Below are 23,530 nucleotides of genomic sequence, written 5' to 3'. Positions count from 1 at the left end.
CTATGTTCGGACAAATGAGTGTGTATGATTTTTGGGGAAATTTGGCAAACCTTAAACCCTAACAAATCAGAAAATGTTTTTTGCCAGTTTTTTTCGAGGTTGTTAAAGTAGCCATATTGGATCTTTAAAAATGGCTACTTTCCAAAACGAATTTCTCAACAGCTCGCCTTCAAGATGACCTAAAATCATAGTTGAAGCGGTCAAACCTGTATTTCTGGGGCCAAAGAATCAAATGGAGCTGATTCCATTGTGAATGAGACATGTATTTGTGGACCTTTTGCGTTTTTAAGCATATAATGTGTGATTAAATGGCATTAATGGTAGTCCTATTTTTCTGGTAAACTGGACATGTATATATCTTCCAAATCATATGGAATATTTCCATATTGCATACTTTGGAATGTTCATACTCAAAAGTAATCTCACATCAGAAGATTTCTTCCACTAGGGGGCGCCTGACTACAGGAGGCGAACTCAAAACCAGAACGTTTTCAGACCAGTTGCCATGTTGACAAATGGTCCTTAAATGCTGGTTTTAGTCATTGCTCATGATTCCACTGTGAAAATCATAGTCATCATGAAAATTATGAAATCATACACCCACACACACACCAGATGCATGTTGTTGTTTTTTTTATCATTGTGAGTTTAGTACCGCCTTTTGTTCCGCCTTCTAAACTTGTGAATAAATGTGTAGAGCAGGGAGGTGGAGGCAGGAAGTCCTTTGGTGCTGAGAGCATCCACTTCCTTCTTTCTGCAGAAAGACAAATGTGGGTGTGGTCCTTGATTCCTGTCTCACGGAGTTGCATCATTTGAGGAAGATTTCAACGTAACCCTGACAGTTCGTACCGGAACGCAGGCGGAACTTGTGATTCGAATCACTGATCCGAGACCTGCTTCAGAATCACAATGTCACGTGACTGTTTTATTCCGCCTTCCTTCTCTCACAGTAAATTAAGTAGAGTATATTTTGCTGAGAAAAAAAAAAAGGGAAAAAATAAATGAAACTGAGTCAAGTCTACACTTGGAAGACAGTAAAATATATAACACTATAAATAAATCAAATCACTACAAGGTTGCGCAACGATAGCAGAACTGTCACGTGGGAAGACAGCCTATGTACTGACCCATGCTTGTCCAGCTGTTAATCATGACATCTCTGATGACATCTGTGGTGTCAGGTTGAATAGAGCGCACATTTATGAATCTGCAGGCAGAACCCGGCGCACCTCAAGTTTATCCAGTGGTCATCTCCCATGCTGAACTGGGCGGGTTCGCTCCTCATCCCGAGAGTGATTCTTTCTTTTTTTTGCCCTTAAATATTCTACTCTCTTCCAAGTGTGAAGTTTGCTCTGCTGAGTGGTCCCGAATATAGTTTTTTTTTTGTACTGAGTGCAATTAACTGCATCGGCGCATTGCAAGCAACGCAGATGTGCATTGCGCCACCTACTGTACAAGAGCGTGTAGCACTCATGTCAACACCTACAAAAAAGCTTCCTCGTCGTCATTTGCATCCCGCGTTCCATGACACCTCCAACTGATTCGAAACGTCACGTGACCATATTGATCATGTCCTCGTAAACAATATGCCCTTGCAACAGTAGTTTGACAGCTGCTGCTTGGCTCGCTTGCTTTTCTTATTGTTTCAATACAGCTATTGTGGACCTGCGCTCTTTTCTAATCCACTGTCCGTGTTTAAACGAAGGGAATGAATGTGCCTTTAATTGCACTTAGATGTATTTTTCATGATGAAAATAAATAAGCAGAACTTTGCCTTCATGTATAATTATTTTTTATAAAACACTAGCTTTAAAAAAACAAACAAACAAAAAAACATTCCAAATGTCCAATACGGCCATTTTGATTTTAGGAACACAACTTCAAGTGCATTACAAGTGCAATATAACAAAAGGCAGGATCAGGATACCTTGTTATTTTAGACGCGGACATGTCGAAAACAAAGTTGTCTTCCTAAATCCTAATGGCCATATTAGACATTTTAAGTTGATATATTAAAAAAAATAATGGGCAAAAGCATTTTGTAAAATAAATGAAGACAAAATTCTATTGATCTGATTTCAGTTTGTTTTTGTTTTTTGAAAAACAATCCGATCCGTGACGTTTGTGATCCATTGCACCACTAGTTGTTTGGCTACAAAAACGATGGGGAAAAAAATTAATGAATTGCTGAATGTACAAGATGACGTCACTGACAAAGAGGCAACAACTTCAAACTTTGTTCAGCATCTGAAGTTGCACAAAGAACGGTAAGTAAGCTCATGTCAGTTGTTTATCAGCTAATTATTGTTGCTCGCTGCGAAGTTAACGAGACAGTCGACAATGTTGACAATCTGTTGTCTGGGTTCACATAACCCAGAGTGAGCATCAAAGTAGGAGTCATGACTCCTACTTTGATGCTCTCCCGAAATAATATCATCGACGATGTTGTTAAAAGGACTCGAAAGGACACTCAAAACGTGGAGGACTTGTGAGTCGCTTGAGACTTGTCAGTCTTGACTCGGGACTTGACGGCAAAGACTTGAGACTGACTTGTGACTGACTCCCACCTCTGCTCATACGTCGCATATTGTTGAACATTATTTTTATCGTGATCTAATCATTTGGTGTAATAATCCTTCTTACATGCCATCATAATACTTTTTAATGTTATTTTGGATTTCCTATACCTTTGTTCTGCCTCTTTCGTTTTAAAATTGATAAATAACCTACACAGAGTATTCCACGGATTACACGCACATTATTTACTCTTATCACTGTACGATGTTGGAGGTTCTAATATTGGTGTTCCTAATGAAACGACTGCTTCATATTTCATTTCACTGGATGGATGGATGTTTATCATGACGTCGTTTTGAGATGAAAAACAAGCAAATCAAAAAAGCAACCCTCAAACTTGTTCCCCCTCCCAGCAATTTCGTCACAAAGACGAGGTGGCGTACAAAGAGTGACGTCATGGGCGAAAGCGTCTTTGATCGGGCGGGCGGCGGTTGGAGGTCAGCCGTTGGACGCTCGCTCGCCGGCGGGGCGGATGGACGGACGAGTGACTTTTGACTTTTGACTTTGGGACGTCACCCGCACTTTCGCCTGCCGCCGCCGCTTCCTGCCGCTTTGAGGGATGACACCGCGCCCGCTCGCAGCGGCCAACGACCCAACGGCTGCCCGCCGAGTTTAGCTCATTTGCGCTCACTTTTGTTTAGCATAGCTTAGCTTAGCTTAGCTTCGCGAGCGTTTGATCTTTCAGGTGAGTTCCATCATCAAACACACGTCGCGTCACTTCCTTGCAATCCACATCAAAGGGCTTCTTTCAACTTCTTTGGACACTTTCAACTCATTTCTTGTTGCCGTTCGAAAGTTTGATCTCTTTGTGATTAGGAATGTACCTTTAATGCCGAAGTTAATGGATGTACTTTAGTTTTTTTTTAAGAATGCCACAGACGCATTTAGTGCCAAGACATGTGACGGTATGACAAATGTAGCCCGTGTATGTTTTTATTTAACTGGAATATATGAGGCGAGGCCAATTGCAATGCCGTGTGTTGCTTTTGCGCCAACTTGATGTTATGGAGCGACGTCGAAGCGAGGGGAGGAGCTTCATTTTGACCTGCCGTGCTTTGCCGCCATCTTGTGGCATCTGTGGGTGGCCAGCAAAAAGGTTTTTCGGGCTGTCAGTGCTCAGTTGCTGATGTTGAAGGGCCCTGTTCCAACACTATACCACACTATTAAGCGTGCACTTCATTTTGGTGCACGTAGTATTTGAGAGTGCAGGTTACAAGTGTGCAAAAATTCAGCAACTTGCGCCACTGGTCGAGCAGCAGTTGTTGTTTTGCCACTTTTGCTGTTTAAAATGATATCAGAATGGCAGGAAAGTAGTAGTCAAGTAAAAAGCCCACTCGATGGCTCCTACGGGTCAAGGTTTTTATTTGCGAATCATTTATCTGAAGCATGAGCTGCGTCTCGTGCGTGCGCAGAAGCTCGCGCAGTACGGCAACGACGCTAGGACAAAATATGTTGGTGACATTAAAACAGAATATGAATGACACGACACGCGAGCAAATGAATGATACTCCAATACTTTGACTTGAAAAAGCTTCTTTTTTTAAATGTATTTGTATTTTTTAGGGGCGGCATGGCTCAGTGGTAGAGTGGCCGTCTCCCATCCGTGAGGTTGTGGGTTCGATCCGCACCCCTGGTGACCACGTCAAAGTGTCCTTGAGCAAGACACTGAATTCCGACTTGCTCCCAGTGGACCTGGCAGCGCCGACCGCTGGTGCGTGAATGTGTGTATGAATGGGTGAATGCGAGGAAGAAATAAAAAGGAAAACGCTTTTTTTTCCGGCACAGAAATTGCCATCGAATGCCGCCATTTGCCGCTATCTTGGTCAAATCCGCAATGAATTGTGGGTAGTACAAGTTTGCAAATGGGACGGGGCGACTTTGGACAACTGGGACACCCGACACTCTCACACCCATCAACGGGAACGCGCAATTGAGGGGCACAAGGATAGGAGTGCGAGTATTTGGAACAGGGCCGAAATCAAGCGCCTCCCCAACAAAAAGTGCGCCCAAATGTTTTCCTTGGCACCAAGATGGATGACGGTGTTGATATTTTTGCCGACATGTTCATCGTGTTTTTTTTGTTTGTTTTTTGGCAGGCCCACTTGGAACGTTGCCGCCAGCCGCGCCATGAGCGGCCGAAGCCACAGAACCGGGTCAGAACTCACGCACGCACGCACGCACACGCCGCGCCATTGCTTCCCAACCGTCATTGTCTCAATTTGAAATGTGACAGGACGTGCTGCCAAAACCAAAAGTAGCCTGAAACACGATGACCTTGTCTCGGTGCACTTTGTGAGCGAGGTCACACAAAGTTCAGCCTGCTCGTCATCATACATTTAATTGCGTTTCAGGCAAAGGTGCGAATTCAATTTATTCCTTTATTTAACCAGATGAGAAACTCATTGAGATTAAAAATCTCTTTTCCAAGAGTGACCTGGCAACAGGGCAACAAAAACACACAATTGTTACAACAATTTAAGACAAACAACAATAGATATGCATACACAAAATTCTCAACATACTATCAATTAGGGATGTAACGATAATGGCAATATCGTGATATCGCAATATTACAACTGCCGCAATATATTGTCGTTGTCATGTCAACATATTAAAAGCAGCACATCTGTTCAAAAGGTCGGGTTTATTTGTGCAGTTCTAGCACCCTCTGGTGGCTAGTTTTTTTTTTTTTTTAGTGCTGTTTAATTTTCACAAGGCATCTTTTAGCCCTTTTATGTTTAAAATCCTGGTCAGGTCAAGGGGAACATCATATGCTTGTGAAGCGAGTTCATACGTGGAGGAGCTCAACGTGCGCGTGTTTAATGATTAAGTGCCTCAATATGAAGCGTTGTTCGAGATTGTCGGTTGTTTGTATGCATTGCTGTTATGTACAAAAGCACAATATTGGACTTCCGGTATGGCGGCGTGCCAAGAGGCTGGGCGTCCCGCAAATTCTCGCCCAAAATTCTGCAAATAAACGCAACCGAGCAACTCGGGGTGAGCCAGGCAGGCGGTCACTGAAAATCACCCGATGGCGACTGCGCTGGCGAAGCAGGGCAAAGGACGCCGCCAAACGACGACGCGTCTGCGCGGAGAAGCTACATCGAAGTGCTAGCACGATGGCGGAGGTTGAAGCGAGCGGCAGCATGGAAGAAAGAAAATGCTCATCCCCAGCACGGCCGTCCTCGAAGCCACGAAGGAGCTAAAGACAGACTTTGGCAGCAGGTTTGATGGCGTTTTGGCGGCCATCGAAAGTGTGAGGAAAGAAATCGGTGAATGTTTCGAACGAGTTACGGCCGCGGAGATTCGCATTGGCGAAGCGGAGGACGCGGTGGATCGCCTTGCGGCTAAGGTCCGATATGGAGGAGGAGATTGAGGACCTCCAAGCAAGATCCAGAAGATCAGACCTAAGGCCGGTCAATCTGCCGGAGGGGGCCGAAGCCTGCGCTTTCCTTGAGACGGGTTCCGGAGCTGCTGGGCGTGGCTTGGCTCAATACGAGGCCAACCATTGAACGTCGCCGCGTTGGACCGAGAGGCCACCCGGCCGCGCCTCCGACAACTCTGATCAAGAAGTTCTTGAGCGATCGTGAACAAAAAGCAAATACTGTACAAGGACAGAAGCGTGCGGTTCTGTCCAGGCCCGGCGGCACGGATGCACCAGAAGCACAAGGCTTTCCACTCCGCGAGGCCGAGGTTGCGCAACATGGGGATAAGAAATGGAATCTGGTTCCCGGCGAAACTTCGACTGACGTACGAGGGCGTCCGTCGCACGCACCTTCCAAAGGCCGTCCCCGGCGGACCACGTCATGAAAAACATCCCAGAAGTGCAGAGACTGATTAACGGCGTCGGTCAACACGCTAACCGGCGCTGATACCAACAGAGCGTGCGGGACGAGCTCATGCTTCTTTCAAGCGCCTTCGATTTGGACACGACGTCTTTGACTGGCCTGCTCATTGTTGGTTAATAACTGGCAAACATTTCTCTTTGTCTCCTCGTTTCGATTCAAGATGGCCACTCATGTCAATTGAGGGCTGGAATGACTGGTTCGAGTCGAGCGAGCGAGCGCCATCTTATTTAGCTTGACTTGCGTTTTCTGTCCGTATTCAATCACGTTACAGTTGCTCATAAAGCATCTATAGAAGCTGCTCGTTCAGTTTAATAGCATAAAAATGACATTTCAGCATTTATACACGTTTAGGTTTCTAGTTTTCCTCCAATTGAAATACTTGCGGTTGCAACGCACATCTTTACTTTTGGACGACGTTGTACGTCTTTAAACAACAACAACAACATCTCTTATCATTTAAGTACAAGGATTTATGTGGCAAGTTCTCTGAATTGGTTTTATTCATTGTTGGAGGCAAAAATCCAAATGTTGCAGGATACTTTTTTCAGCAATCCCGCCGCTCACTTATTGAGGCTCAAGCGGCGCGTTTTCGATGGAGGGGAAAAGCCAGGAAAAATTCTAGCCTGGCGAATAAATGGAAAATTCGTCTTAAAAACAATAACGGAAATCCTATCGTGGATCCTTTTTGATAAATGAGGAATTTAATACTTTTTATTAAAAACAAAAAAGATATACATCTGAACTAGATGCTCGTTTGACAGGTTGTGGTTTGGATTTGTTTGTAAATGACGTACATTTCCTCCATATTGAAGAAGGAGAGGTCATTGCTGGGGTCAAATTTGACATTGGAAGAGATTTCAGCAGCGATAAGAAGTATGAATTCTGATTCTCTGCCCATTGAAATCCATCAAATATGAAATACCGCTTCTCAAAATGTTTACAGAATCTCTCCAAAGGGGGGCGGGGGGGGGGGGGGGATTGTACTTTCCCCTTCCCTCATGGGTGCTCTGATTACTCTTACTTCCAAAACCGGGCAAACCTCATCAGTGCGCGAATACGAGACCAATAAGTCGTTTGAATTCTGATTGAAGACTTGTACTTTATCGGCCTTTAATAGATCAAAAGGGTTCGGTGTGAGGTCGTCAGGGTTCCATAATGTGAATCTTGAATATCCTGCATGATCAGCAGGGGGTTCCGGAAACTGCCTTCCACAGAGTTGAGTGGACTTTTTTAGTTGCGGGCTTTTGTAATTGGCTTAAACTCTTGTACAAGAGTCCAAATGCAGAAATCATCGCCGACAAGAACATTTCACTCCCGATAGAGATCAATGGAGTCTGTAGGCGGGGCTGCCCCCGATCACCTTGACTTTGCGTTCTTGCAATGGCCGTGAGAGACCATAATACGATTACATTAAGATAGCAGACGCCGATCATCGATCATCGGATTGCGCTTCACGCCGATGATGTTATTCTATTTCTTAGAAAAATTGGAGCAAACTATTCCTTCCCTTCTGGACTCGATTCTGTCATGTGGCAACATTTCGGGCTATCAAATGAAACATTAAATCATCTTTAATGTTCCTTCATTTGTGATGTAAAAGATTGAATTGGACATGCAGTTGTTTTTTTAAAACTTTTTTACTTCGTTTAATATTGATACATATTCTGTATGCAAACACACTACATGTTGTTTGTTTTGTTTAATATTTCTATTAAAAAAAAAATAAAGATAATGTTGGGGAAAAAGCACAATATTGTGTGTTTTTTAGTATGAGCTCTTTTGTTACAATATTGTGACCTTTGTTTGTATCGCCAGCCTCCCCACAATGTTGTGATAATTACCGTATCGTGACCTTCATATCGTGATGTTCAGATATCGTTACATTCCTCCTATCAAAACATTCCACCGAGTAGAATAAGACGAACAAGGACACGTTGTTTGTGGTAATTGTTGTCAAAAGCGAACGCGCCGCCGCCGCCGCTTGGGCGTCATCGCGACGCCACACGTACGACGTACCGACGTGCTCTGCTTGTGTTGTGTGCCGTTGCCGTGTGCCAGCGCCAAGCGATGTTGCTGCTGCTCACCGGCCAAAGACGAGCGCGGACGATTTACCAGAGTCAACCAAGTCAAGCCGGACTGGGCCAAAGACGAGGCAAGTGCGCCGCGCCGACGTGTCCTTTCTGTTGCGTCCGCGGCCAAGAGCTGAAAAATGGGACAGCTGTGGACGGTGGGACCGCGTGACTGGCCCAAAAGAAGAAGACAAAAAAAAGAGGAATTGAAAGGCGACAGGCCAATTAGTCAAATGCGTCCACTCAGTTTGGAGCCCAAAGCATTTTAGACATTTGATTGGAATTTGGAATGAAATCCTTCTCGTCGTTTGCTATATGGCGGATCAGAAAAGTCGACCCAAGACCAGACCTGAAAAGTGGACATGTGCTTGCGTGTGATTGGTCAGTTGTCAACATGGCCACACCCACTCGTGTTATTAGTTAGTTCATGAAAAAATTCTAATTGAAAAAACAAAAAATAAAAGGAAAATGCTTTATAAGAACTGAAACTACATTTTATGTTTACAAAACTATAATTAGAGAAAAAATGTCCTTGGTTTTAGTCTTTGGTCATTCATTTCATACACGAGCCTTTGGGAATGATTTCAAATGTGATTTTAAGTATATTTATTTTAATATTAAAATAATGTAAAAATCTATATATGGTGTTAAATTTTAGGGCTGGGACGATCCCATACATACTGCGATCCTTTTTTTAAATTTTTGCTCGTTTTGGGGCGGGGGGGGGGGGGGGGGGGCTTCCCCGATGATGGAGAGCCGTCGGGCTGTCGCTGTCGCTTCGACCTCCGTTCCGTTCCTCCGAGCGCAGAACGAGCGCTGGGCCGGCCCGCGTCCCTCGCCAATGCCGGTGGAGAGGACCCGTTCCCTCGTTCCCTCGTCCCCCGTTCCCTCGTTCCCTCGACCCTCGCGTGCAGCCCGCGTCGCGGCTGCTGAGGCAGCCGCCTCCAAGTCTCGCCCCCGCTGAGAGGCCATTCGTAAAGCGGGGAGCCCCTCGCTCGCCCCTCGCTCGCCCCTCGCTCGCCCCTCGCTCGCCCCTCGCTCGCCCCTCGCTCGCTCCTCGCGTTACGAATATGTTTATTGGTTATTGGTATTGCAAAAACGTTATTGTTTCTACGCATATTCCCCCGCGCACAGCCCGCAGGCCAAGTCGCGGCCCGAGGGGGCCACTTTGAAAACCTGGACGAGGCGGCGGATTCCTCACACCGCCGACCGCTTCTCTGACCTGAGATCAGACAAGACGACCTGCGGAATTTAAGCACATTACTAAAAGCAGAGGAAAAGAAACGAAGCGATAGCGAGTGAAGAGCGGCGGCGCAATGCGACTCCCCCTCTGGGATCGCAGATTAACATATGGCTGGCTAATAGTTACTAGTTACTAGTTACTCGTTACTCGTTACTCGTACTTGTAATGCAGCCGCACTGCACGCCAATGTATGGTATCGATGAAGAATTACGATAGCACCTAATGGATCGATACTGCAGATCGTGTGAACAAGTATCGCGATGTATTGCCAAATGATATTTTGTCCCAGCCTATTAAATATTACGCACATCCAAATAAATAACGAAAACTCATCGAAACTAACTAAATCATTCGAGCATTTTTCTTTGAATAAAAAACTAAAACTAATAAAAACTAACAGAAGCATACTGAAAACTACATTGAAATAACAAAACAAAATAAAAAGTCATTCCAAAACTATAATAATTCTGCTGCACATAGAGATTGATTTCTTTTTTGTCCCATCACAGAAATCGGGGGGGTGTTGACTTTTCCTTGCTTGCCATGCTCTTTTCAAATCCCAATCACCTCCTTGCTGATCCCAACATCAACCCTTGACAATTTTGTGTATAGAAAAAGTCCACACACCCTCGGGTGTGTGGACTTTTTCTATCCCGTTGAGCTGTCCGGCGCTCGGAAGGGCGATAATGACGCCGACTTGGCCGCCATCAGGGCGAGGCCTCGGCGGCCGAGTGGACGCAGGAGAAGTCGAGCGTGGAGCCGGTGAAAGGCCCGTGGACGCTGGAGGAGGACAAGCGGGTGAGTGCGCGCGGCGAGGCGAGACGCGGCGAGGCGAGACGCGGCGAGGCGGGGCGGGGCCAGGCCGGCGCGTGACGCTGCCGTGCGGCAGGTGGTGGAGTTGGTGCGCAAGTTCGGCAAGAAGCACTGGTCGCTGATCGCCAAGAACATGCGCAGCCGCAACGGGAAGCAGTGCCGCGAGCGCTGGCTCAACCACCTCAACCCCAAAGTCATCAAGAGCCGCTGGACGCCGGAGGAGGACCGCATCATCTGCCAGGCGCAGCGCGTGCTGGGCAACCGCTGGGCCAACATCTCCAAGCTTCTGCCCGGCAGGTAGGCGCGCCGCGCTCACCCGGGGCCGGGCCGGGTCCGAGCCGGGTCCGAGCCGCCGCCATCGCCACCGCCGCCTGCCCTGTGCGTGTCTCCTCAGACCGGACAACGCCATCAAGAACCGCTGGAACTCCTCCCTGAAGAGGAAGGTGCAGAGGGAGAGCGCTCGCCAGATGCTGCGGCGACGCCCCGACTCGGCCGCGCACCGCACCACCTCGTCCAGCTCCTCCGAGTCCAGCTCCTCCGACTCCACCTCCTCCTCCTCCTCCTCCTCCTCCTCTTCCTCCTCCTCCGCCGGACAGGTGGCCTTCAAGGCGGACGCGGCGGCCAAGGTGAGCGGCAACGGAGCAAAGTCGTAGCGAGGTGAACACGAGATCTTGCGTTTGATCAACAATTGCAATTCATCCAAATTCAATTTCAATGTCAATTATGACACTCCACAATTACAAAAAGGAAGATGAAACCACTCAAAAATGTTTTTGAAACTTGAAACTGAAAATTGTTGATCTTGAATTTTGCAAAATAGGTGGGTCAAGCGTTTTTGTGTTTTTTTGGCTCAAACATAATTTGGATTTACTTTGGTCATTCTTTTGAATGAATGATTTATTTTCCCTTTTGCTTCCCCCCAAAAAAATTGAAACTGAATTTTTTGGGGGGGAAACTGTAAAAAAATCGGAATCTGAAAACTAAGAAAAAATTATGCAACTGAAAAAAGATCTCAAATGTCAAAACAGTGAAAAGTAAAAATAAATGAAAAGAATGACCAAAGTGAATGCAAACGATGTTGTTGTTTTTTTACTTTATTTTTGTAACTTTTTCAGGTCTAACAAAACAAAACAACAAATATTCATTTGGTCATCAATTTGACATTACAGAATAATAAAATGCAGTCATTACAGGTCTTTTTATACAGCAATGGTTCAAGAGTCGCATTTTTGATTTAGAAACGCAATCCATTTTTCCCAAATGTTTCCATTTTTTGGTGTCCAGAGAAGGTCATTCGCTCCAAACTTTCGGTCTGCGTTGGAGGTTCGGATTGCAGCCGTCCCCTCGTTACGGCCGCCATTTTTATTTTTAGCAGATATTTGTCCCTGTTTGGAAGGCGGAGTCAATTGTTGTTTTGAAAACTTTGTATTTGACGCCATCACCACCTGAATCCGTGGACACGCCCAAAATGGTCGTCCATCTGTTCTCGCACTTCCTCCAACAGCGGATTTTTGGAGTGAGAATCCAAATGATGTTTGACACAAAAAAACACGTGTATTTCGAATACATTTGTATCATTTGTCAAATTCACGATCAACGCAACAATTGTCAGTTTCAAGTTTTGTTTTGACAAGTGGACAAACTAATTGAACTCCATATTGTTGAGGCACGCCCGTTTTCATACGTAGCCACGGCGGAGCCGCAAGACTCGCGCATCTCGAGTCCCGTCGAGTTCCGGAAGCTCCGCCCATGCGCCATTTTCTTCAAATGGCGGCCGGCTCGCTCGCAAGCGTGCGATGAAGGAAGACGTGAACCGGATGAAGCCCGTGTCACGTGTGCGCCGCAGGAACACCTGATGAGCAGCGAGATTCTCAACATGCTGACGGACTGGAGCCCCGCCCACAGCGGCGAGCACAAGGACCGGGCCGCCATCTTGTCCGTGTCGGAGGTAAGCGGATAAATGATGGAGGGATGTTAACTGCTGAGATGTTACGACTGCCACTTGATTACAATTCAATCGTAAGTCATCGCATCATTTATAATATCATTTTTTTAAAACGTCTTGTTAATCAACCGAAAAGTGGACTCATAAGAGTTCGATCTTTTACTTCATTCAAACTAATTTTCTAGAAAAGTCATCATAAAGTCAAAAGGATAAACAGTTCAAAGGAGTGCGAGTTTAACATTTGTGTCACTTGGTGGCATCGCCGTTGGTGCAGTTACGACTCGTCTCCGCACAAAAAAAAATCGTCATATTGCTAAATTGTGTTCTTGTCACACTTTTGCACAATGTTGTATGCGTTTATTTTGTTAAAGAGGAAGTCAACCCACCGAAGATTTCTTGACAATAATGTTCTATGCAACCCGAGTCTACATACGATATTCTGCTTAACTCATTTGCTCCCCAAAACATATAATTACGTTCTATTTGAAATGTTTTACGTGTCCCAAAGACGTATTTATATGTTTTTTTAAATATGCTAGAGTAAATTCATATCACGGTATGAACTGCATCCATTTTAAGGTAATGGCATATATCACGCCACGGCATAGAATTACGTGGTTTTTTTTTATAAATATTTTGCTTACTGGTTTACGTAGTCCTTTATAGAAGCTAAATGGATTTATTTTTTTTAAACAATGAAAGAATCAATTTACTTTGGATAACATTTATTGTGCAAATCTCAAATCAAAAAATAAATCAAAAATCCCGTCCCGTGACTTGGAGTCATTCCAAGTGTCCCTCAAAGGGGGGGGGGGGGGACGCGTGAGTGCCCGTGCAGACCTCTTTGAGGGATGGCGCAACCTCGCTCGCTGCGAACCGGCAGCCCGCCAAGCCAACGCCTTTGTTTTGACAAACTTCCTCAGTCAGCCACGCAAATGTGCCGACCTGTTGAGCTCGTCGGCAGGACGGCACGTTACAAACGTTCCGACTTTTTGGGTTTCAATTAGGAAACGTTTCGATGATCACAATAAAGTGTGCGGCATTGAAACGAGGGCCCGGTTCGGCAAGTGCGTGGCGTTGCATTGAAAGCGGGCGGACGGAAAAGGCGAGGTTGGGAAAAATGCAGACGATGCAGTGAAAGCCAAAAGCGGAACTGTGGTTGAGTGTTTACGTTTCAGGATCATCCCATGAGCGGCGAGATTCTCAGCATGCTGAGCGAGTGGAGCCCCTCCCACAGCGGCGAGAACAGGGACCGAGCCGCCATGTTGTCTCGCTCCGAGGTGAATCACCGTCCGTGGCGCCCCTCCGGCCTGCCGCCATTAATCCTCACTGGATTTGCGTCCAGCTGTTGAGTCTGGGCGGCGTGGAGACGTCCTTTGAGGACGAAATCCTGGTGGGCGGCGCGCAGCCGCCGGGAGGTCCCCGTGCATTGCAAGGACGCGCGGCGGCGGCGGCGGCGGATGACGGCGAACTCTTGTGCTTCCCCATGGTGGGACAGGAAGTGTGGTGGTGCCTGCAGCCCGTGGACAACGCCGATGTCGGCGAAACGCTGAGAATCAAAAGCGAAACCTTTGAGGTGAACACCGCACACGCACACGAATGCAAAAAACGAGAGCAGATGTCGGCCGGCGAATTTGGCAAAGTGGCGACTCGCGGCAGCGATTCCCGAAGCAGGCTGCCGTAGGAAAGCACACCGTTGCTCTTGATTGGTACCTGAGGGTGACACGGGAGTGGATTTTCAGTCCCGTGTCATCCCGCTCCAGTCACAATTACTCCCACTCGTACCGCTTCCAATATGGAGGTCAACTGTATCATTAAAAAAACAAAAACGCGTATGGAAAGAAAAACACAAATGGTTGCGCAAGTGTGCATTCCCAAACGGATATTGAATTAATCCCGTGAAGATTTGATCATGTCCCATCCCAATCCTGGTTAAATTCACTCTGGAGAATATAAAACTATTTTGCACGCCTTTCTTTTGAGGAAAAACGCCATCTTTTGAAGGATGGCAGACCAAAGCCTTCGCTACCGGACCTTGGGCAAAGTAAGGGACCAAGAATTATTCGTGCTTTTCACAAAGTGGTGCAAAAGGAAAGATTGGCTTTGTGGGTGTGCTTGGATTCACTGGCTGCTTGACTTTGGTGTTTGGCTTTGCTAATGCTATTGCTAGCTTGATTTTGTGAGAAATTGGGCAGTTTTTCAGAGAGATATTCACTTTATGACGTTCTTTCCGGCGTCCGGGCGGGTTTGAAATTGTGCGTTTTTCGTTGTGCGGCAAATGGGAGGCGGCGTGCACGGCAACGTTTACCGGGGCTGGCAGACGGCGCACTGGCTGACGGTGGCCCACAACTTGAGCTGAGTGGCAAATGTTGAGCTGCCGCACCGGAGGCGATGGGTACGAACCCCGCTCAAAGGAAAAAAAGAAAAGAAAAAAGATTGCGGGAGCAAAAAATGTGAGACTTCAAAAGAGAGCAATGTTTTTTTGCTTTGATTTTCTACCTAATACTTTGAATGTCCTCTTTTTTGGAAATGGAAATATGGTCACCCTCGGATAACTTGCGTGTGCGTCTCAATTGGCGACTGCCTGCCTACCCAAACCACGTCACTGATGCGGACCCGTTTAGCCTCAAAATGTAGGACACTCGCGCGTACGCTGGGGACGGCGACACGCAGGGGCAAGGGGGGGCACAGCTCCCCCAAATAAATGTCTTGCCCCCTCAAATCACAAGTTCAAAATCACATTTTTAATATACGCGCAAAATCAATAAATTACAAGCTGACAAATGGCGTAAATATGCGCCCAAAAGTGGACACGAAGACGACATTTGGGTGCCGACTTGTCTTCTTGTAACGCCCGCTTTCTCCTCCGGCGTCAACTTGCGTGACTTGCTGCGCGCTGCGGAAGAAATGATGGTGCGATGCTTTGGGAACGTAACATGCAACCAACAGGTGTAGTAAAAGTTTTGCATGCAAGGGAGGTGACACCTCAAATTTGAATGAAACACTTTTGGCGACTCGTGGAGTCCGTCGTATAAAAGCTGAGCAGTGCGCGGCGTTTACGTGCCCGAAATCCAAGCACTCGAAGCAGCAGCAGTCGGACACGGACATCTAAAACAAAGTCCCGCTCGCGGCCCTGCCACTCGCTGCCGGTATGTTTGAAATGGCAGACGACATTGATGACTGCGGTCGGGTTACCATCCAAATGGTTCGAAATTTTGATGCCAATTTTGTGACATGCGACTTTTATGCCCGTCGTTTCCATCAGCTCTGCTTTTGCGAATATGCGCCGTATTTGTGACATTCGGTGCTGTGACATGGACACGTTTGGTTCAACTCTCAAACCTGTACAAACTTCACTGGAGTCTTGCAGGAGGAGCAAAGATGGAGAAGGAAGAAGTTTTGTGGTCAACGAGGAGGTCTCGAAGGACTCTTCGGAGTTCCTGGATTAACAGCGTGCATTCACAAAGGTATCCAAGGAACAGTTGAAGAAACAAGGAAGGGGGGTGGAGTAGAGAAGGAAGAGCTGAAAGGAAGAATTCAAAAAGAGGAGGTGTTGAAGGAACAAAGAGATTACGTTCAAGACCAGGAAAAACCTGGAGGAGGTCCAAGGGGAGGAATCACAAGAACAAAATGGAGACCTCCAAGTAAGAACTAGATGTTGGGACCAAAAGGAACAATGAAGAGGTTCTAATGGAAAAGAGTTGCACTGACGTAGGAAGGAAGGGATGTTGAGGATCCGATGTCATGTGGAAGTATTGGAAGGACAACAAAAGAAGTTGTGAGTGCTCGAGACAAGTGGGAGCAATCAAGACATGATCCTGAGGGCAAAGGATGTGTTGAAGGAACAAAGAGCAGCTCTTGCAGTAAGACGGAGATGTTGAGGAAATATGAAGAGTTTCGGAAGGAAAAGAGTTGCGCTGGAGGAGGGAGGAGGACATTTTGAGGACCAAATGTAACGAGGTCGAGAAGGGATCTGGAAAATGATGTGACGGACAAGAAAGCGTGGTGGTGGTGTTCAGGAGGGGACAATCCCGAAGGAAAAGGAAAGAGGTGCTGAAGGAACAAAAAGGAGAGTTACGGTTTTCAGGGGGAGGTCATAGAGTGAGGAGGTGTTGAAGGAATAAAAGGAGTAAGAAGGAAGTAGATGCTCAATACACGAAGGAACAATGGAGCGGTCCCAAAGTAACATGGAATGCTTTGAAGGAACAAGTAGGAAGTCTTGGAATGGGAAGCAGGACATGTTGAAGGAAACGGGACAAGGAAGAGGTCTAAACAACAGAGAAAAGGTAAAGAGAAGAACAAGGTGGAGGTCTTAAAGAAGGGATGTGTTAAAGTCTGTCATCGAGGACATTTTGGGGCAAGAAAAGGCTCGCTCTGGGGGAGGTGTTGAAGGAACAAGGAGGATGTCTTGGAGTAGAAAGGAAGACATGTTACGCATAAGAAGGAACAATGAAAATGGAAGTGTTTGAAGTACAGCTTGAGAGAGATTTTGAGGACACAAAGGAGCTGTGGGGAAGGTGTTGAAGGAAGGAAGGACGTTGAAGGCAATCCGGAGGAAGGCGGCCCCTCGGGCTGACGCGGATTTTTCAATATCGGCAAACAGGAAATGACCAGGCCACAGAAGAAGATGACGACGACTGTCATCTTGAAATGAAGGCAAGAGCAGGCGGTGGCGAGGTCGGGAGGTAAGAAGTCATGAGGACGCCTCAGCAAGTAAAACGCAGGACAAACAATCCTTACCTGTGATTATTGTTCTGATCGGTCTACATGTGTTGCTAGCCATGCTAACTGTGAACACATCGATGGGATTCCCCATCGTATGTTAGCATCAAGCTAAACGACCTTCATTCGGGCCAAGCGATGTGCTCGTTTTCAACACGCGGGACGTCGTTCTCCTTCGATAAACTTCAGCCGGGAGTGGCGAGCAACTTTGAAATTGCCCGTTTTGAAGTCTCGCTGTTGAAAAGTAAAATAACTACAGAGTAATTTAGCATGTTATTAACGGAAGTACATTTTTAAAACTAACGTTGCCAACCTTGCGCTTGTAAATGATGCTAGCACGTCTCAATTGGGGCCGCACAAACAAGTTAGCTCGTCTTTCTGCAGCCCATCAGCAGAATTTGCCTCATCTGGAAACTAAGGCTGCGTTAGCGACCAGCGTGCGCTAGCTCACCACGACCGTACGGAATTTTAGAATCAGCAATTTAGGATTGAAACCTCCCCCCAAAAAATCTTAACTACTCCCCAGAACAATGTAAACATAATTGTTTCGTCATGATCCTTTATACGACGGACGTGAAATGCCGTTGCTACTCGATGGAAAGACGACAGGATTGACGGCTGCATGGCTTGTTAGTAGCGGCTAAACAGCTAACTTGTGTGCTACTCGTTCAAATGATTTCATTGGTTTCATTGCCTTGTTTGTGACACCATCACGTCTTCATCTTGCCAGCGCAGTGGCTTAGTGGTAGAGTGTCCGCCCTGAGACTGGGAGGTTGTGGGTTCAGTCCCTGACCGGGTCATTCCAAAGACTATAAAAATGGGACCCGTTGCCACCCTGCTTGTCACTCAGCATTAAGGGTTGGTTGGGGCTTAGGTCACCAAATGATTCCCGAGCGTGGCCCCTGCTGCTGCTCACCGCTCCCTCGGGGGGTTGGGTCAAATGCGGAGAACGAATTTCGGCCCACTTAGGTGGCTGTGACAAACAGTGGCTCGGCGTGGTTCCGGAGATAGCGGCGCCACACAAAATGGTGGTTAGTCGACTGGAGAGTGGAAAAAGGCACCTGTGAATTGTAGCAAAAGAGTCCAAAGACCGCTTCAGTAATCTCCAGTAGGCGGAAGTGGAAGTGCATCTTGGCAAAATGATTCCACTGTAACAATAGTCACCATTTTAACACGCTAATCTTTAACACTGCGTTTGGCAAAAATGACTTCATTCAATCAAGCTAAATCAAAGTACAGTATTGACAATTCTGAGCTTGAAAGGAAGCTCTCCGCTCATTGAAAAGCTTTGGACTTTGGGTGGTTGTCACTTGATTGGCGAGGATTATTTTGATTTCAAAATGTGATGAAATGTCGTTTGACTACTATAGAACAATACGCCTGCCTGGCGTGATAGTCACAGGCAAAAGCAATACAATAAGCTGTTTGTTTTCATCGTGTAAAGGAAGCATTTGCGCTGCATTGCGGAAATCTCAGAAATGCCGCATGTTCGCAATTGGCAACGATACCTGAATAAATGTTGACAAACAAAACATTTTGAAAAGATTCAATTGAAATGCATTGTACTTCAAAGTAATTGAAGGACTATTTTGATTTTAGAAGGCCACGAGATCTCGTTTGACTACTATAATAATCTATATGGTTATGGTTAGTATGATAGTCACTGGCTTTTGTTGTCACCATACAAATGAAGCATTTGCATTGCGTTGCATTGGGGAGGTATCAGAAATGCCCGGATGTTCGGAACTGTCAAGTCCATACCACTAGGGGCAACCCGCCTGGCGCACTTTAGCCGCACACACGCGCACACGCACAGTTTTCAGTTTGTCCCAATGTACAATAATTACACTGAAAAAAACAGCGTGTCTTTATATTATCTTTTAATGTGAGGTTATACATCAATACAGTCCTACTTTTCTACATGATAAGCATGCATAAAAACGGTTTGGGGCCAGAACGAATACTGTATTCATTTCAGATGGGGGGGGGGGGGGGCGTACGCTGTTGGGGAGTGCTCGTCAGTGAAACTTGACGCCTCGCCGACGTCGAGTGTTTGCAACGACAGACGGCGGCGGCAGCCAATCGGCGCTCGCCGTCAACTGGCTCGACCAATGGGAGTTGTCGCGGGCGTCCGACTGGAGTCAATGCGGGCCGTTTGTTCGGTTTGAGTACCGAGTGTGAGCCCCATCCCCCCACCCGCTAAACTACTGCGCCGAATGGCCCTTCTCATGTTCCGCTTGTAAAAATGGTTACTAACGTCGGTAAGCAGAAATCAGTGTTGTTTCATAAGAATGTTCACGAGCACACGATTTATATGTTATTTTATTTATTTGGGGGGGGGGGGGCACTTGTCTCGCCGCATGTGTTGTGTCGAACTTCTGTCTTCAACAAAAGAAAGAAACGAGGCCACGCGCTCGCTCGCCACGTTCACTTTAACCGCGTCTTGTTGTCTTGTTTGGAGCGACTCAAATGGCGTGCAGTCGCCGTTGCGGCCGTCGAACGTTGTCGACGGGTGGGGGGGGGGGGGGTAGAAATGGAAAAAGGAAGGCGAAGAGAAAGAAGTGCGCCATTGTGACGAGGGAGCCTCAAGATGGCTGCCGGCCGATCAGGGGAGGGGCGAGCGAAGAGCTCAAATGGCGGCGGTGGCGGCGCTCCGCTCCGGTTGTGCCTCCAACGACGCTTTTCTCTCGTGTTGCGACCCGATGACGGCACGCGAGGACACGGCGCGATATACAAAACCCTCAACCGCCGTCAAACTCGGCGGACAAGTAGACATTTTGCCGTCGCTCTCGCCAAATTATTTTCCCTCCGCCTGAGTGGGCGGGACGCCCAGGTTGCAAGACGCCGCCTCATTGGTCCAGACGTGCATCAATCAATCAAATGGTGACATCTGTCACCCATATGGAAACCGTCCGTCAATTTTTCTGCATAAATCGACGCCGACGGGATCGTTTCGCCTTCCCGCTGGAGCTGGCCACCACTTTGTGCGCTCCAGTCGCTCGTAATGACAATTTGGAGGCGAAAACCGCCGAGCATCTGCGCGGGCGGGAGGGGGCGTGGCCTGCGGGATTCGTAATTCGAGCAGTTGTTGGAGTGGAGAAGAGCGCTGGAGCGACGGCAGCCAATCGGCGAGAGCCGAGCCGCCCTCGGCCCCGCCCACTAGCCTATATCAACCACTCGGCTGCCAGCTTGCTCGGCCATTGGCACAATAACACACCGAACGCCGTCGCCGAGGATTTACTTTTGTTCGTCGTCTTTAATTTACTCACCTAAACAATGGCAGACGCCAAAGTTGACTCCGCGTCGGAGCTCTCAGCCAAGGTAAGAAGACGACGAGTGATTTCTTGTCACGGGTGCGTGCGCTTCTCACTAAGCCGCTCACCTCCGCAAAGCTGCGCGGGCTCACGCGGCACTTTCCCCCCCTTACAAAAATAACAACAAAAAAAGCATTTAATTCCGAAACAAATCATGGGTCGCGCGCGCGCTCGCGCGGCTTCCGAAGAAGCGAGGAACAAACAAGCATCTCGGCCGCTTCCAGATGTCACTCGAATGACGCCAGCTCAGCCTCATTGTCTGCCTCCTGCGATCGTCTTTGTTTATACAAGCAGCTCGGTTCCGCTCTCAGAAGAATCGGCGGACGAGCGACCCGCGCCGGGGTCCGAGCGAGCGGCCGGGATCTTCTTTCGTGCTGGACAAATGTTGTCGCGGGGCGCCCAACGGCTCTGCTCGTTCTCTTCGCACGGTTCCGGTTCCGAAAGTTGCTTTGAATGGAGGCTTCCGACCCGCTGCTTGTTGCCGGGCTCGGATTCGCTCGCTGGCGTTCGTTTCTTGCCGCTTCCGCGTCTCCCCGGGAAGCTTAAACATTGATCTTGCGTGTGCGCGTGTGTGTATATATTCTTGCTTTTAAAAGGCGGGCAATGCGGAGCACTTCGGTGCGTGCGTTCGTGCGTGCGCGGAGGTGTGATGCGTCGTGCGCGCGCTTCGTGTTGGCTTCACAACCTGCTCAAGTTGAGCGCTGCGTGCACGCGCGCAAAGGGATCATGAAGGAAGCTGGACTTTTTCAAAAAGTGATTTTTGTTCGTTTCGTTCCGCCTTTTAAGAGCTCATCGGATCACATTTTGTCGGAAATGAACCAAAAAACGCCAAATCGATTTGCGATTTTGTTTTCTTGATTTATTTATTTAGATTGAGGAACGAGCGGGAGTTTTCCGGTGTGATGTCGGCCATGTGTCTTCTTCTATTGTCCTCTGTTACACGCCCCCCCCCCCCCCCATCCCACACACACACACACACACACAATTTGCACTCACCCCTTTCCTTCTACAAACACGTCACTTCTCCCCTCCCCCTTGGCGCCTCTTCATCTGGTTTTCAATGGCGCGTTGCATTCTGGGTGACGCAGTTCCTCTCCCGGGCGTGTCTGATGACAGATGGCGGCTGACGCACTACAATACCCACAATGCTCAAAGTATCCCCAAACAGACCTGAAGAGGGGGGGCGGGGTGGCAACAACAGGAAGCTTAGATTAGAAAATGAAGATTTTTGACAAATGTAATTTTTTTTCAGGAGTTGAAGGAGAAGAAGCTCGTCGAGGAGAAGGAAAATGGCAAAGATGCCGCCACCAATGGAAAGGTGACGTGATCTGCTCACAATCACTTTCATCAAACAAAAACACAAAAAAGTGCCCCAACAAAACACAAGTTTGCCTATTGATGTAATTAATTACGTCGAAAAGAGAAATTAAAAGAAAGAAAAGGCATGACATTATTTTGGGTTTTTTTAAGTTTAGTTTTTTCAATTATTTAGATGTGGCAAAGCACTACTTATGTCCACATAGTTCCTTGACACCAACGTGGCTATTAGGACACAATATATGTAAAAGGTCATGACCTAATAAAACCTAATTTCAACATTGTGTTTCTTGGCACTAAGCTGCCATAAGAGGGCGCCCAAGCGCTATTTTCAAAATGACAGTTCAATTAGAGTTTTTCAGCAAATGACAGGAAAAGTTGAAAATGGCGGGAAGTTCATTTGAATGTATAATTTTTAACACTTGGAAAGAGAAGAAATGAAAGCAAGTGCCAATAAAAGGTTTGGACTGTTTAGGAGAACGAGGAGAACGGCGAGCCCGAGATCGACGAGGACGACGACGAGGTGGACGAGGAGGACGAGGAAGACGACGTAGAAGGTGACGGCGGCGCGTCCCTCAATTTCTCATTCCCGCCAATGCAAGTGCTGACCGACCGCCGCCATTGTTTTCGCGCAGGTGACGAGGAAGACGAGGAGGACGACGAAGACGAGCTGGAGGGCGGCACGAAGCGGGCGGCCGATGATGATGATGACGACGAAGATGACGATGAGGTGATACATTTTTTCCTTTCTTCAAAAAGTCTGAACCACAAGATGAGCTGAAACGTGACGAGTACAACCAAGCTGTCCACTTTTGAAAAGCAAAGCAATTGAAAAGACGTCCTCACGTGTTTATTGTGGCGTGGACGGGACGGAAAATGTCCCGCTGCGCCGCCGTCACGTCCCGAGCGGCCAAATTCACCGAATGCCGTGTCGATGCCTTTTTGTGGCCGCCAGGACGACGTGGAGACCAAGAAGCAGAAAACCGACGATGACGATTGATGGCGGCGGCTTCCCGCGGCGGCGCCGGGCCGCTTCCTGTGGTTCGGCTCAGGGGGCGGGGCCGGAGGAGCGCCCGTCCAAACGAAAGGAAAGGAAAGAAAGAAAATGTGGTCATTAGCCAGTAGATTTCAACGCCCGACCGCCCGCCTTCCCGCCCGCCTTCCCGCCATCCTCACGCACAATCCGGCCTCCTCCACCGCAACGACGACCACGACGACAACAGCGACGGAAGAATTAGTTTGTATTTTTATTTACATTTTCTATTTTTGTACATATTGTTGGGAAGGAGGCAGACGGGTCCTCAGCAGATCTCTGAGCGTGTGACACCCAAACAAACGTCTTGATGGCCGTTGAACATTCCAGTCAATTGCATTTCGTGTTCCTACTTGAGCTGTACCATAAAAACGACGACTTGTTGCTTGCTTGCTTGCTTGCTTGCTCGGAGGGAGGAAGGCCAAAGAAAAGAAGAGCCGCTTTCTTTCTTTTCTTCTTCTTTCTGCTTGTTTTCCGGCCGCCTCTTTTGGTGTACGTGCGAAGTTTGTTGTTTGACAATAAACCCCACTTTTATTTTGTGACTTCTACTTTGCTGAGTCGTCGGCTTTTTCTTGCAAACCTCTGGAAAGCGAGCGATCGATCATTGAAAGAACATTCCAAATTCGTTTGACAAAATGAAAGCAAAAAG

The 23,530-nt window shown here is 47.4% G+C and overlaps 1 protein-coding gene across 3 annotated transcripts; it reads left to right on the top strand.

The window, feature by feature from the left end:
* The first annotated feature begins 2,999 nt into the window (after nt 1–2,999).
* On the top strand, nt 3,000–23,429 carry LOC147180212 (uncharacterized). Of its 3 annotated transcripts, XM_086072374.1 has the most exons (15): nt 3,000–3,262; nt 4,141–4,288; nt 4,363–4,577; nt 4,674–4,730; nt 8,484–8,577; nt 10,449–10,535; nt 10,627–10,847; nt 10,945–11,176; nt 12,397–12,498; nt 13,674–13,775; nt 13,841–14,071; nt 21,784–21,849; nt 22,324–22,405; nt 22,484–22,578; nt 22,804–23,429. In XM_086072374.1, the coding sequence occupies exons 4-15, from the start codon at nt 4,705–4,707 to the stop codon at nt 22,846–22,848; spliced, it is 1,383 nt and encodes a 460-aa protein (XP_085928500.1). In that variant the 5' UTR covers nt 3,000–3,262; nt 4,141–4,288; nt 4,363–4,577; nt 4,674–4,704; the 3' UTR covers nt 22,849–23,429. The 3 variants fall into 3 exon arrangements, with proteins under 3 accessions (XP_085928500.1, XP_085928506.1, XP_085928515.1); XM_086072380.1 differs by lacking the exon at nt 4,363–4,577; XM_086072389.1 differs by lacking the exons at nt 4,141–4,288; nt 4,363–4,577.
* Nucleotides 23,430–23,530: the final 101 nt, after the last annotated feature.

This window comes from Leptonotus elevatus, chromosome 1, assembly GCF_054856555.1.
Source record: "Leptonotus elevatus isolate MCC_2025b chromosome 1, RoL_Lele_1.0, whole genome shotgun sequence".
NCBI lineage: Eukaryota > Metazoa > Chordata > Actinopteri > Syngnathiformes > Syngnathidae > Leptonotus > Leptonotus elevatus.
Note: the sequence above shows the minus strand (reverse complement) of the source record. Positions and strands in the feature narration are given on the sequence as shown.

Excerpts from the sequence above, each read along its gene's own strand:
- LOC147180212 (XM_086072389.1), top strand. The coding sequence starts at position 4,705 with ATGAGCGGCCGAAGCCACAGAACCGG. Across the intron at positions 4,731-8,483 it reads GGCCGAAGCCACAGAACCGG|CGCCAAGCGATGTTGCTGCT; the intron begins GTCAGAACTCAC and ends GCCGTGTGCCAG. Across the intron at positions 22,406-22,483 it reads CGAGGAAGACGACGTAGAAG|GTGACGAGGAAGACGAGGAG; the intron begins GTGACGGCGGCG and ends GTTTTCGCGCAG.